This window comes from Eretmochelys imbricata, chromosome 3, assembly GCF_965152235.1.
Source record: "Eretmochelys imbricata isolate rEreImb1 chromosome 3, rEreImb1.hap1, whole genome shotgun sequence".
Taxonomy (NCBI): domain Eukaryota; kingdom Metazoa; phylum Chordata; order Testudines; family Cheloniidae; genus Eretmochelys; species Eretmochelys imbricata.
The window spans coordinates 549,806-564,807 of NC_135574.1; the positions used below are offsets into that span (position 1 = coordinate 549,806).

At 48.0% G+C, this 15,002-nt stretch overlaps 1 protein-coding gene across 5 annotated transcripts in view; it reads left to right on the forward strand.

The window, feature by feature from the left end:
• Positions 1–15,002, forward strand: part of IFT172 (intraflagellar transport 172) — a 154,029-nt gene that overhangs the window by 31,538 nt on the left and 107,489 nt on the right. For all 5 annotated transcript variants that reach the window (XR_013345524.1, XM_077812218.1, XM_077812220.1 and 2 more), the window contains 7 exons: positions 218–305; positions 5,364–5,578; positions 5,677–5,800; positions 8,361–8,456; positions 9,308–9,469; positions 14,075–14,128; positions 14,751–14,854. Coding sequence is in view for 4 of the 5 variants with exons in the window: in XM_077812218.1 (XP_077668344.1) it covers positions 218–305; positions 5,364–5,578; positions 5,677–5,800; positions 8,361–8,456; positions 9,308–9,469; positions 14,075–14,128; positions 14,751–14,854 (843 nt within the window). In the remaining variant the exon portion in view is untranslated. The remainder of the gene's footprint in view (positions 1–217; positions 306–5,363; positions 5,579–5,676; positions 5,801–8,360; positions 8,457–9,307; positions 9,470–14,074; positions 14,129–14,750; positions 14,855–15,002) is intronic.

Below are 15,002 nucleotides of genomic sequence, written 5' to 3' on the forward strand. Positions count from 1 at the left end.
ACAGAGACTTTGAGCTCTCTGGGGCGGGATCCAGACCTTAGTATGTGTGTGCCATTGGGCAGATTGTAGGCACTCTCAAAAAATAACTAAGGAAAAACAGTGGGCTACCATTGGCTCCTGCAACCCCATGAGAATCAAATCAGCTGGGGATGGGAGGGAAAAGTGGGACAATGAGTGCTGCTGTGCTATGCCGACTTGTCCTGGTGTCTCTTGACAGCGTGTCGGGGAAGGGGATCCTGTCTGGCCATGCAGATGGAACCATTGTGCGCTACTTCTTTGATGACGAAGGCTCAGGTGAATCACAGGTACTGAATGGCTCTTTGGAAAAGACTCCTTCTTGCACACATCCTTCCTCTGTAGTCACACCAGGCCTGGAGAGTAACTGGGACCTGTGGAAGGAAGGGCAGGTCAGAGGAGGGGCAGCAGGCTGCTCTCATCACTGCGTGGCTAATGGAGCACTGATTAAACCATGGAAGGGTGTCTAGATCTGGTTTTGTATCAGTTTCAGAATTTGTGTGGGAAGGGGAATTACCCCAGTGCCTGTGAGACCCAAGGCTATCCACATCTCCATGGGGCTCTGGGAGCACCCTGGTGCCCAGGAGAGCAGCACTCAAGTTGTGAGAGCTGTGGGGTATGTGTATTGCCTTCTTTCCACTGCCCCCTGTTGTGTTCTTCATAGTTACACCAACAGATTTTAACAGGAGATTTCCATTTGTAATGATCACCTTGGGCTTCCTCCTGAGAAGGCTTGAGACCAAACAGTCCTAAGCCAAGCTTTTCAAGCTCTCCATAGTGGACAGGAAGGAGGAAGAGTACTTATTATTCCAGCTGTCACCCAAAGCAGCATTTTAATTGCAGTAACAGGAAAAGTAAGTGGCTGATCCTCCTTCACAACGTGCCACAGGGGCAAAGTCGTCTTGTGTCCTCATCCCAAATTCTTGCTGGATGTGGTGTCTGAGTGCCACCTAGCCAGACCAGTCATCGTCCAATGGTCTTCCCAAAACCTCATTCTGATCACAGAAAGCTGGACCCCATGGCCTTGGCCAGGGGAAAGGGAATGCCATTTCCACTTGGCCCTTCCCTCTCTGGCTGGATTAGGTTGTGCATATATGTTACCCAGGGTGACAGAACCTGATGGTCTTAGAGATCACTTTGCCAGGGCAAAGGTGTACCGAGTCCACTGCCTGTTTATAACATTTCATTGTTTCCTGTTGGTCTGTCTATATCTAGGTATTGTCTCTTGGCTTACATTAGATTGTCAGCTCTTGGGTCTGGGACTGTCTTTTTGTTCTGTTTGTACAACACCTAGCACAGTGGCGTCCTGGTCCATGACAAGGTCTCCTATGTGCTATAGTAATACACTGCTAATAATTATAACAGTCCTGCCTCTGTAATGTTTCTGTTACAGAAATCTGCGGGGCTGCTACCAGGAGTTTTTTCACACATACTCCGTGCTGCTGTAGCATGACATCTAGATCTGATATTTGCTCTGGGGGGCAGATCTGCAATCTGTTTGACTAGAACTTGCTGGCTTCCCACAAGTGGGAATATGCAGAGGTGACCTTAGAGAACTGTTTGGTTCCCCATGCATTGCTGCTGCATATTCTACTCCTGGTGGAATTCTGCGCCAAAACATTAAAAATTCTGTGTACAATATTTTAAAATTCTGCATATTTTATTTGTCAAAGTAACACAATATAATTACACCAGTTTCAATTATTTTTGGTCATTTATTTCAAAATACCTGTCAGCAAGTATGTCTGTAACAATACAGACAACAAAAAAGATTCAGGAAATGTTTTTTGACAAATAGATTCCTTACTAGGCATATTAATACAGAATTCTGAGTAATTCATGTAAACTGCAATACAGAACTGTATTTCCCACACCCCTCAGAAGCACTGCAAAGGCTGGGGGAGTCAGGGGTAGCTGAGGGACAGGGAAGTAAATTGCTGGGAAGGAGCTTGGGTGTGAACTTGGAGGGTTGTTGGGTATGGGTGGGAAAAGTATGGAACAGGGATTGTTAGGGAGCTTCCCCCATGCAGACCCTGGCTGACCCCTAGCCTCTCCCATTCAGTCAGGCACATCTTCCCCCGTCTCCATGTGTCTCTGTGCCCCCACCCAACCACGCCCCTGTCCCTGTGTAGCTCTGCCCCTCCCTCCCCGTTGTGACCCTGTGCCACTTTTCCACTCCCATTCAGCCCCTGTCCCAGTCTATCTTCCCCCACTAGCCCTTACGAGCCCCTGTCTGACCCCTCCAGCACCCCACGCTTTCTGTCTCCCCATAGCCTCTGTCTTCTGACAGGTCTAACAAGCTCTGCAAAGAAGGCAGCTCTCTCTCTTCCCTTGCTGGCCTTGAGCTGCAGCTTTGTTTTATCAGTACAGCGCCCTCTGGTGGGCAAAAGGCAGCACTGCAGAAGTTATTTTCTGCTAGGAGCTGCTGCTGTTCTTGTGCCACAGCGCCCTCTTGTGGGCAAAAGGCAGAATAGCAGCAACTCGTCAGGGGAAGCTTTTTTCTGCGCAAAAACTTAGAAATCTGCAGGGCTCATTAATTATGCAAGCACGCAATATCACAAAATTCCCCCAAGAGTAATATTCATGCTACTCCCCTGCCGCTGCCTTCCCCTCTTCTTTGGAGGGCTGCTCTCATGAAGCACTTGGCTTTAGCAAGAGGAATTGAGGCAGCTGATTCTCTTACAGCCTCAGTTTCGAATATCTGTTGCCACATGAGATTGGTTGTGCAGCCCCAACAGGCACTGCTTCCCAGGAGGTGCATCCCATGAGTGTATCTGTGCAGGGGCAACACTGTATGCAAGAACTAGGGGACGCTGAATGAAAGTGAAAGGGGGGAATTCAGAATGGATAAGGGAAAATACTTTTTCACACAACATGTAATTAGATTGTGGAACTCACAGGAAGTTTTTTGAGACCAAGAACTTAACAAGATTCAAAAAGGGGTTGGATGTTTATATGGCTAGCGAGACTATGCAGAGCTGTCATAATGAATGCTAACCAAATTCTGGCAGGGATGTTAAACCTCTTTCAGGGCTTAAGCCTCTAACTACGTGGGTGTGTCTGCAGTGCAGCCCGGGGTGTAATTTTTGGCTCAGGTAGACATACCCTTGCTCACTTTGACCGAACTAGTGTGCTAAAAATAGCAGTGTAGCCATGGCTATATGTGTGGAGGCAAAAGCTAGCTGCATGAGTACCGTTCTGCCCAAACCCCTAGGTACATACTTCAGTGTCTAGCCTATGCCACTGCCCGTGTAGTCATGGCTACTGTCATAAATATAAAGGGAAGGGTAACCACCTTTCTGTATACAGTGCTATAAAATCCCTCCTGGCCAGAGGCAAAACCCTTTCACCTGTGAAGGGTTAAGAAGCCAAGGTAACCTCGCTGGCACCTGACCCAAAATGACCAATGAGGGTACAAGATACTTTCAAATCTGGAGGGGGGCAGTGGGGGACACAAAGGATCTGTCTGTGTGATGCTTTTGCTGGGAACAGATCAGGAATGCAGCCTTCCAACTCCTGTTAAGTTAGTAAGTAATCTAGCTAGAACATGCATTAGATTTCCTTTTGTTTAATGGCTGGTAAAATAAGCTGTGCTGGATGGAATGCATATTCCTGTTTTTGTGTCTTTTTGTAACTTAAGGTTTTGCCTACAGAGATTCTCTGTGTTTTGAATCTGATTACCCAATAAGGTATTTACCATCCTGATTTTAAAGGTGATTATTTTACCTTTTCTTTAATTAAAACTCTTCTTTTAAGAACCTGATCGACTTTTCATTATTCTTAAGATCCAAGGGTTTGGGTCTGTGTTCACCTGTACAAATTGGTGAGGATTCTTATCAAGCCTTCCCCAGGAAAGGGGGTGTAGGGCTTGGGGGGATATTTTGGGGAAAGACTTCTCCAAGTGGTCTCTTTCCCTGTTCTTTGTTTAAAACGCTTGGTGGTGGCAGCATAGAGTTCAAGGACAAGGCAAAGTTTGTACCTTGGGGAAGTTTTTAACCTAAGATGGTAAGAATAAGCTTAGGGGGTCTTTCATGCGGTCCCCACATCTGTACCCTAGAGTTCAGAGTGGGAAAGGAATCTTGACAGCTACGCTGCTGTTTTTAGTGTGCTAGCTCGATCAAACTAGTAACTCTGCCCAGGCTGAAAATTACACTCCCAACTGCAGTGTAGACGTACCCAGAGAGACCTAATGTGGGGGACAGATTGTTCTACATCTGCTACTGTGGGGTTCTTTTACCTTTCCTGGACTAGATGAGCCCTGGTTCTGGTCCAGAGAGGATGGTTCTAGACTATTCTCAGTGGTAGAAGAGGACAGGACAAGGAGTAATGGTCTCAAGTTGCAGTGGGGGAGGTTTAGGTTGGATATTAGGAAAAACTTTTTCACTAGGAGGGTGGTGAAACACTGGAATGCGTTACCTAGGGAAGTGGTAGAATCTCCTTCCTTAGAAGTTTTCAAGGTCAGGCTTGACAAAGCCCTGGCTGGGATGATTTAATTGGGGCTTGGTCCTGCTTTGAGCAGGGGGTTGGGCTAGATGACCTCCTGAGGTCCCTTCCAACCCTGATATTCTATGATTCTATGATTCCAGTCTGGCAGTTCCTGTGTCCCTAGAAAACCATAGTCATGATGGTAAATAATGGTGGGTTTTGGCATCTGGGTGTGGGGTGCATCTTTTCTTTCCCTGCCCCTGTGGACTGCAGCAGGGGTGACAGAAGATTTTAGGGGGCTTAAACTCCGTTACTATTAGTAGTAATAGTTCCTGGTCCCAGCAACTTAAGAAGAGCAACCAGGCTCCCCTTTGTGCCCCACCCCAGATCCAGCCCTGTGTCCTGCAATGCTATATCCATGCAATCAGGATGTTTTTGCTGCAATGATCAGCAGTGAAATATTTGGCCGAGCAAAGTGAGGTCAACTTGATCACTTAATTGTTTGTTTTTCTGTCTGTCTTCTGGTAGAAGCCATGAAGTGTGCAACACTCTAATTAACAATGTCGACATTTAAATTGTCAACAGTAGAGTGCAGAGTTAACACACATTAAGGTGATGGGGCAGCTCATTCCTCTCAAAGCTCTGGTTTCAGGCTGTTTCTGTGGCAACTTTGGCAGTCAGCCCTAGAAACCTTCTAGAAACATAGCTCACGAAAGCTTATGCTCAAATAAATTGGTTAGTCTCTAAGGTGCCACAAGTACTCCTTTTCTGTTTGCGAATACAGACTAACACGACTGTTACTCTGAAACCTGTCACTTTTTAAACAAGCAGCTGATGGCTCGCAGGGGGCTTTGTACCTGGTCTGCTCAGTCTGCTGGTGGTGCTGCTGCTCTGTTCAGGACTTTCTGTCTTGTTTGTTGTAGGGTAAATTGGTGACGCACCCCTGCCCTCCGTATGCCCTCACCTGGGCTTCCAGCAGTGTCGTGGCTGCAGGCTGTGATAAGAAGATTATAGCTTATGGAAAGGAAGGCCACATAATTCAAACCTTTGATTATAGCCGGGACCCCTTGGAGAAGGAGTTCACCACAGCAGCCACTAGCCCCGGGGGCCAGTCAGTTGTCATTGGCAGCTACAACAGGTATGGTGCCTAATGGCTGGGCCTTTCCATTAGAACAGCCTTCCTCGCCTGCCACTTGCAGTTTTTCAAGGTCACTGCTTCCTCATCTCTTCCCACAGGCTGAGGGTGTTGAACTGGAGCCCCCGCAGGAGTGCCTGGGAGGAAGCCAAACCCAAAGAAATCGCACACCTTTACACTATCACAGCCTTAGCATGGAAGAGGGATGGCTCGCGGCTCTGTGCGGTGCGTACCATGAAATTATAGCCTCAAGCCATCCTCCAGAGCCACCCTGAGGTGTGCTGAAGTGGCATTCCTGCCTGCTGCATGGTGGAATCTGATCTGTGTCCCTGCAGTCGACGACACATGGCACTGGGAGGGACAGCCAGAGACCAAGGGGGAGGGATGGCACCTAGAAACACAAGGAGGAGGGGTGGGCTGGGATTTAGAGTGGGAAAGAAGTTCCTGCAATCTGGTATGTGATGAGAGTCGCAGGAGTTTGAGAAATGGCACAAGTGATGGTTCAGCGGCCGCAGCAAAATCCCTTCCTCCGCCTGGCCTTCCCAAATGCAGTCTGCCCTCTGTCTCCCCATAGCACCTGGTGGGGTGGGGAGGAGCTGAGCTGGCTTTAATCCCTTGTATTCCAGGGACAGTATTCTTGTCAGCAAGTTAAGGAAGTATGGGCTGGATGAATGCACTATAGGGTGGGTAGAAAGCTGGCTAGATTGTCGGGCTCAACGGGTAGTGATCAATGGCTCCATGTCTAGTTGGCAGCCGGTGTCAAGTGGAGTACCCCAGGGGTCGGTCCTGGGGCCGGTTTTGTTCAATATCTTCATAAATGATCTGGAGGATGGTGTGGATTGCACTCTCAGCAAATTTGCGGACGATACTAAACTGGGAGGAGTGGTAGATACGCTGGAGGGGAGGGATAGGATACAGAAGGACCTAGACAAATTGGAGGATTGGGCCAAAAGAAATCTGATGAGGTTCAATAAGGATAAGTGCAGGGTCCTGCACTTAGGACGGAAGAATCCAATGCACCGCTACAGACTAGGGACCGAATGGCTAGGCAGCAGTTCTGCGGAAAAGGACCTAGGGGTGACAGTGGACGAGAAGCTGGATATGAGTCAGCAGTGTGCCCTTGTTGCCAAGAAGGCCAATGGCATTTTGGGATGTATACGTAGGGGCATAGCGAGCAGATCGAGGGACGTGATCGTCCCCCTCTATTCGACATTGGTGAGGCCTCATCTGGAGTACTGTGTCCAGTTTTGGGCCCCACACTACAAGAAGGATGTGGATAAATTGGAGAGAGTCCAGCGAAGGGCAACAAAAATGATTAGGGGTCTAGAACACATGACTTATGAGGAGAGGCTGAGGGAGCTGGGATTGTTTAGCCTGCAGAAGAGAAGAATGAGGGGGGATTTGATAGCTGCTTTCAACTACCTGAAAGGGGGTTCCAAAGAGGATGGCTCTAGACTGTTCTCAATGGTAGCAGATGACAGAACGAGGAGTAATGGTCTCAAGTTGCAGTGGGGGAGGTTTAGATTGGATATTAGGAAAAACTTTTTCACTAAGAGGGTGGTGAAACACTGGAATGCGTTGCCTAGGGAGGTGGTGGAATCTCCTTCCTTGGAAGTTTTTAAGGTCAGGCTTGACAAAGCCCTGGCTGGGATGATTTAACTGGGAATTGGTCCTGCTTCAAGCAGGGGGTTGGACTAGATGACCTTCAGGGGTCCCTTCCAACCCTGATATTCTATGATTCTATGACCAGAGAGTGCCCCTGTCTCTGCCTTAGGGATTCTGCTCAAAATTATCCCAGGCCGAAAGTCCCTGGACAAAAGATGTGCCCTACAAGGCTGTTCCTTGCTTCCCCTTACACATTTAAGACCTTCATCTTTAAAACGAACCTGGTTTCATTCTTTGATAAGATTAGACGTTTGGTTGATGAGGGTAACTGAGTCTATGTAATTACTGAGACTGTGGAAAGGCATTTGGCTTAGTACCGCATGATATTCTGATTTAAAAAATGAGTACATGTTAATGGATTAAGAACTGGCTGACAGACCTCACAAAGTAGTTGTTAATGGGGAATCCATCATTCAATGGCAGTGTTTCTAGGGGGATTCCACAGGGATCGTACTAGGCCTGACACTATACTACATTTTCTTCAAAGATCCAAAAGTAAATATAAAATCACTGCTGATCAGATTTGTGGTGACACAAAGATTGGTGGAATGGTAAATAACTATGAGGACAGGGCAGTCTTACAGAGCAGTCTGGATAGCTGGTAAGCTGGGCCCATTCAAACAAAATGTGTTTTTAATGCAGCCAAATAGAAGGTCAGACATCTAGGAAGAAGGAATGTAGGCCATACCTATAGAATAGAGACTCTATCCTGGAAAGCAGTGACTCTGAAAGGGATCTAGGGATCATCTTGGACAGACAGTTGAACATGAGCACCCAGAGCAACGCGCTAGTGAAAAACGCGAATGTGATCCTTGGATAGATAAGCAGGGGAGTAGTGAGTAAGAGTCAGGAGGAGATTTTACCTGCGTATACAGCATTGGTGAGCTTAGTACTGGAATACTTGTGCAGTTCTGATGTCCACTTTTTCAGAAGGATGTTGAAAAACTGGAGAGGGTGCAGAAAAGAGCCACAAAGATTATTCAAGGGCAGGAGCAAATGTCTTACAGTGAGAGAGCTTCATCTGTTTAGCTTATCGAAAAGAAGACTGAAGAGTGACTTGATTACAGTATCTAAGGACCTTCACTTGCTGCACTCTACCTGCCTTGTGTTTGCTCCCCAGGGCACCCTTTGTGGAGGGGTGGAGCAGTTTGACTGCTGCCTTCGCAGGAGCATTTACAAGAATAAATTTGAAATGACATATGTGGGGCCGAGCCAGGTAAGCAGTTCATCACCTGTGTGAAGCAGGTGTCTGTGAGTGAAGCTGTGATAATCAGTCACCTAGCACGCTTAGTCCTCAGTACTGTCTACTACCCTCCTGTCTCGCCCAGGTCTGCCTCCACAGCCCGCTCCCAGTCCCCAGACCCTCCCTGCAGTCTGCTGTGATGGGTTTCATAAGCTCTCACAGCTGGGCTCCTGCTTACACCCAGCCCCAATAAAACATTGGCTTTGTTTAGAAAATTCTGTTCAAAAGAGTTAAGGGTACCATTGGAATTCAGCAAAGTGCTTAAACAATTCCACTGGCTTGGAAAGCCCTGTGCCTTTTAAAACACCCAAACGTTTAAAAGTCTGGAAACGGAATCCAGCCTCTGCCCTTGCCCTCCTGCCCACCCCAAGCCAAACTTTGACCCCTAAAATTCGGAAAATATACACAGAAGTCAACACAGTGCATTACCAGGTGAGGGTAAAATCCCATTGCTAGCTAAGGGATCCATCTCCACCAGTTTGCTGGGAAGTGTGTATATTTCTGCATATATTAGGAACAAGATTCAGTGTGGGTGAGTGGTGGAGGGCAGCTGGGGTGACAGAACTGGCATCAGTTCCTGGCTCTAACATAGACTCATTGTGTGCCCGTGAACAAATCACTCAGTCTCCTTGTGCCATAGCTCCCCAGGGGTACAATGTGGGGGGGTGAGGGGAATGCTCCCTTTCCTGCAGGGGTGCTGTGTTTGTGAGGGGCTGGGGCATAGAACTACCTAGACAGATAAACAAGAACCTTCCTTAGGGCTCTTGTGTTGTGCTCCTGTAGGGGCCAGCCAGCTTCCTTACCTCTTGCCCTGCTCTCTCCAGGTCATTGTGAAGAACCTCTCCACAGGAACCAGAGTGGTGCTGAAATCCCACTATGGTTATGAGATTGATGAGGTGAAGATTTTGGGGAAGGAGAGGTACCTTGTGGCCCATACCTCAGATACACTGCTGCTGGGGGATTTGAACTCCAACAAGCTCAGTGAGGTACTGGAAGTTGCTGCAGAACCTTGTGGTTGACTTGGTGTCTCTGGATTCCCAGGCAGACTCACTGGCGTCTGAATAGTGTGTTGCTTAAAACAACTAGTGGTTTTAATAAGTTGGAGGGGACTGGTTAGCTGAGAGAATTGGTAGTGGGATCTGGGCCCTGTTCTGTTAATTTAGGTGGAATAAATAGGCTAAGCATTTGAAATTTAAAGTATTAAATAAAGCTTTCATTTTAACAGCATCCCTTGTTCCCTTGCTCTTTTGCTGGAGGCAATGGTTGGAAGGAAAATCCCCCGGCTGTTGGACCATCTCTGAGATGGTATAGACCGTGGTAATAACTGTCATCCCAGGTGGTGTCTGAGATTCAGCTGAGGCTGGTGGAGGTGGCAAAGTCATCTGGTTCCCTGCCCCCCTGGCCCCGGCCGTTCTGGCCAGGACACCTCACGGGATCAGGATGATGAAGGCCAGGGTCCCGGGAAATGGCAGGAGTGGCAGCCGTGACGGTGAAGCTCGCTCCAGTAGCATCTGCTGTTCTTTCCAGCTGTCCTTTTTGTTCTTTCCGTACTTTCCCCACCAAATCATTTTCTTTTAAGGACCCAGAAAGAGCGTGATGGGTGTTGTGTCTCCGTTTCACATCTTCTCCCTTAATATTTGTTGTAACATCTTACAAACTTTTACATACTTTTTACAGCTGAGCTGACAATTGGGGTAAATTTGTAGGCCCAGTTGGCATGACAGGTCTTTATGGGGGCCTTAGTTCCAATCTAGTAAGGAGCCCGAGCCCAGGATCAGCATTTGTGACATCTCTATTAACATGTTCAGCTTGTATGTTTGTCTGGGCTGTGCAAGTTATAAGCTCTTCAGGATAGCATCTGTGTCTCCTTATGGGCTTGTGCAGTATCTAGCACATTGTGGGTGCTATGCAATAGATACAGTAAAAATAATTACAGTATATGCTCCCTAATAGCAACCCTGATATTAACGACTTCCAGCTAATAACAACATTTTGCCAGGAACCAGTCCCATCCTATTTAATTTAATAGGATTCAAGGCTCTTAAGCAAAGTGAGCAGTCATAGGATAAGAGGGAAGGTCCTCTCACAGGTCAGTAACTGGTTAAAAGACAGGAAACAAAGGGTAGGACTAAATGGTCAGTTTTCGCAGTGGAAAGAGGTAAATAGTGGGGTCCCCCAAGGATCTGTACTGGGACCAGTGCTGTTCAACATATTCATACATGATCTGGAAAAAGGGGTAAACAGTGAGGTGGCAAAGTTTGCACATGATACAAGATTACTCCAGATAGTTAAGTCCAAAGCAGACTGCAAAGAGTTGCAAAGGGATCTCACAAAACTGGGTGACTGGACAACAAAATGTCAGATGAAATTCAGTGTTGATAAATACAAAGTAATACACATTGGAAAACATAGTCCCCAACTATACATACCAAGTGATGGGGTCTAAATTAGCTGTTACCACTCAAGAAAGATCTTGGAGTCATCATGGATAGTTCTCTGAAAACATCCACTCAATGTGCAGTGGCAGTCAAAAAAGCGAACAGAATGTTGGGAATCATTAGGAAGGGGGTAGATAATAAGACAAAAAATATAATGCCACTGTATAAACCCATGGTAAGCCCACACCTTGAATAGTGCGTGTAGTTCTGGCTGCCCTATCTCAAAAAAGGAATATTAGATTTGGAAAAAGAACAGAGAAGGGCAACAAACATGATGAGGGGTATGAACCAGCTTCCGTATGAGGAGAGGTTAAAAAGACTGGGGCAGTTCAGCTTAGAGAAGAGACGACGAAGGGGGGAGAGGATCAAGGTCTATCAAATCATGACTGGTGTAGAGAAAGTGAACCAGGAAGTGTCATTGACTCTCACATAACACACGAATTTGGGGTCACCCAATGAAATTATTAAGCAGCAGGTTTAAAACAAACAAAAGGAAGTTCTTCTTTACATAACGCACAGTCAACCTGTGGAACTCCTTACCAGGGGATCTTGTGAAGGCCAGACAGGGAAACTGCTGCTGATACTGTGCAAACAGAGGGTGCACTCACTGACTTAGCAGGCTTAGCTGACTAGCAGCATACTGCTGATTGGTCATCTCTTAAAGCTTCCTGTTCCTGCCACACCCCTTGTCTGAGCAACTGGTAGCTGGGCCTGCTGCTGACCAGACCTCAGAGACTAAGTTCCTGCCTTCTCACCTGGTTCCCGCTCCTTGTTCCTGTTACCTCACCTCATTCCGTGTTGTGCTCCCTTGCCCTAACTCCAACTACTGACTCTGGCTGTGACTCCCAACCCCAACACTACGCTGGGTTCCAACCATTAGTTCAGTCTGCTCTCAAACAGGCCCTGACAGACTGTCAGAGAGAGCACCACAGCTGGTCTGAGTGCTCAGGGAGAGAGGCGGTCTCTCCAACAGCTACAATTCAAACTGTACAGAGATTCATCTTTACTTGTAAAAAGAAAAGGAGGACTTGTGGCACCTTAGAGACTAACAAATTTATTTGAGCATAAGCTTTCATGAGCTACAGCTAGCTCACGAAAGCTTATGCTCAAATAAATTTGTTAGTCTCTAAGGAGCTACCTTTTCTTTTTGCGGATACAGACTAACACGGCTGCTACTCTGAAACCTATCTTTATTTGTGCAATACCTATTGGTGTAGATGAGACTTTACAGGCACTTCTGCCCCAGAAGGGGTGATACACAAAGGGTGTGGGGGAAGTTTGAAGGTCACAGCAATAAGAGATCAAGAAATGCTTTGTTTACATATATGGCATGTCTCTTTAGTCGGCACCTTGTATTACACCTGGAAGCAAATCAGAAGCCAGTGTGCTACAAAGGCCAGGTGAACACAGGGTTCATCCACTCACAGTGCCCTTCCCAAAACTGGGTCAAGGGCTTTGTGCTCAGCAGCCAAGTCTGAACTTCCTGTCTCCATTGCAGCTCCTGCTGACATCAGTTCCCTACCTTCGGTAGCATCTTCAGGGGAAGGGATGCTGTATATGGCCTCCAGTTACAGTGCTAAACTGGACTGGGAACAACAGCACCTGTTCAGAAACCTGAGCCTGTGGACACTGCTGCTTGGTAATCAGAGCAGGGGTTGGCTGGAGTTAGTCTCCAGGTTTCTCTCTCCAGTGCTCAGCATCAAGCACAGTATCCCTCTCACGCGTCCACCATACTTGTTTCTAGTAAGGAATCAGGTCTTGGCGTGGTCAGTTTATCTTGCCTGTGCTCCTTGAAGCTATGACTGAAAGCCCCTGCTTGGGGGAGGAAGGGCCAACTGCAGCCGCTTTCTCTGGCTGGCTGGGTTTGCTGCCTCAGTCCGTTTAATGCCCTTTGACATCACTACAACTATTCTGTTGTTAATTATTTTCAGTTGCCAAAGGTGTGCTGGGTACCTCTTCACTGCAGCTGGGAGCTGTAATTCTCAGCTCTGGTAGATATTGTACGTTCGCTCTGCTCAAGCTAGCGCACTAAAAATAGCAGTGTGGCCACAGTGGCACAGCGGCCACTTTGGGTAGCCGCCGAGTAGCTAGTGAATGCATGTCTACCCAAGCTGGGAATTACAGCTCCTAGCTGCAGTGTAGACATAGCCAGAGAGACTGGGGAAAGGCACCTTCCGGCACAGAAGGGAGACATATCTGTAGTCAGCATAACACACAGCAAGTGAGAGCAAAAACAGTGAGGTGAGGAGAGGGCAGGAAGAGATTCTGTCCCTTCCCCTTCTTTCTCCTGGACTTCGGCACCACTGAGTTCTATGGAGGACTTTAACAGAGGCCAGAGAGGTAGCTTGGGGAGCGTTCCATGCATGGGGGCGGCATGGAGGAAGGCACATTTCTTGATCTCTTATTGCTGTGACCTTCAAACTTCCGCCACACCCTTAGTGTATCACCCCTTCTGGGGCAGGGGTGCCCATAAAGTCTCATCCACACCAGTAGGTATTGCACAAATAAAGATAGGCTTCAGAGTAGCAGCCGTGTTAGTCTGTATCCACAAAAAGAAAAGGTAGCACTTTAGAGACTAACAAATTTATTTGAGCAGGCCTGTGAGAGAAGGAGATGAAGGGATAGACAGGCTGTGTCGTCGGTGGAGGGAATGTGAAAGGAGTCCAGGTCCAAGGTGCAGGCTGGGGCCCTGGGAGCAAAGGCAGGGAGCTTGAATTTGACGCTAGCTCAGTGGGGAACCAGTGATGGGTGTGGGGGTCTTATTACCTGGAAAAGTAGGAGGAATGGCAGTGCAAACTGCTCGCTGGCCGTGCAGGCACCTGAAGCGTTGGGAGGTGAACTCTTGTGCTGCATCCCTCACTGTGTCTAGTCAGGCTGTTTGCAGGGAAGGCACCAGGCTTGTCTGTGCTGCTGCAGAGAGTGGGAGGAGGTTAGTTCCACAGAGCCAAACAGCAGTGAAATTTCAGAACCCAACAAGATGTAACAATCGAGATGAAGTAAGAGCTGAAATGCTTCTGCTGCTTTGATCGCTAGCTGGAATCCCATCTCACTGAACCCAGATCCCATGGTGCCTGCAGCTTGACAGCAGTGCAGTGACAGCAGCCAAGGGACCACCGGGGCAGCGCTCATTCACTCCACACCCTTGTGTTGCAGGTGGCCTGGCAAGGATCCGGAGGGAACGAGAAATTTTTCTTTGACAACGAGAATGTGAGTTGGATTGGGTGAAACTCTTCCCTCTCCTAGCTGAATACTCTATTCACAAACTGCAAACATGAAGTCGTCCCCTGGGGTGGCCCATTTCTTTGCCATGCCTCATGCTGTCCACCCAACTCCTGCAGCCTGTGGTCTGCTCCCTACCCTGCCCATGTTTCAGGGAGCAGAACAAACCTTTGGTATGGGAGCTTGCATGAACAGTGTTTCCACAACAGAGAGGTGGAAACACTGCCCAGGCAGCAGAGGGGTAGGGCAGAGGAGGAAGACGTTGGGGGGAAATTAGACATACAGAGAGCAGACATATGACTCACTGGGGGGAATCCTACTCCACCTGGCACGGCTGAGAGGCTTGGAGAAGTCGGCTTACTAGCCTACAGCCTGGCTCCTACAGAACAAGAAACTCAGCCCATTGGTACTGATTAGTGGCAGACACAGAAGGGAGACCAAGGATGGAATGAGCTCCAGAGACTGAGCGCTCCTCCTGACCCTAAAGGGTGAATCCAGGTCAGGATGCAGGGCATCCCTTCCACAAACCCAGCTAGTATCTGTGCTCCTCCACTGAGCCCTTCCTCTCACACTGCCTGCTGTCCGAGTCCTGTCTTCTGTCTCCCTACAGGTCTGCATGATCTTCAATGCTGGAGAGCTGACTTTAGTGGAATATGGAAGCAATGAAATTCTGGGATCTGTCCGCACAGAGTTTATGAACCCTCATCTCATCAGGTAAGTGTCGCACTCCTCCTTATCCCCATCACAGGTACTGCCTTGAGACTGCATGGGACTGATCGGGGGCCATCACATCCTAAATTGTCCCCATGCATGGGTCCTAGCCTTGAGACACAATGTGACCTGGGAACCTGGGAGTGAGGCC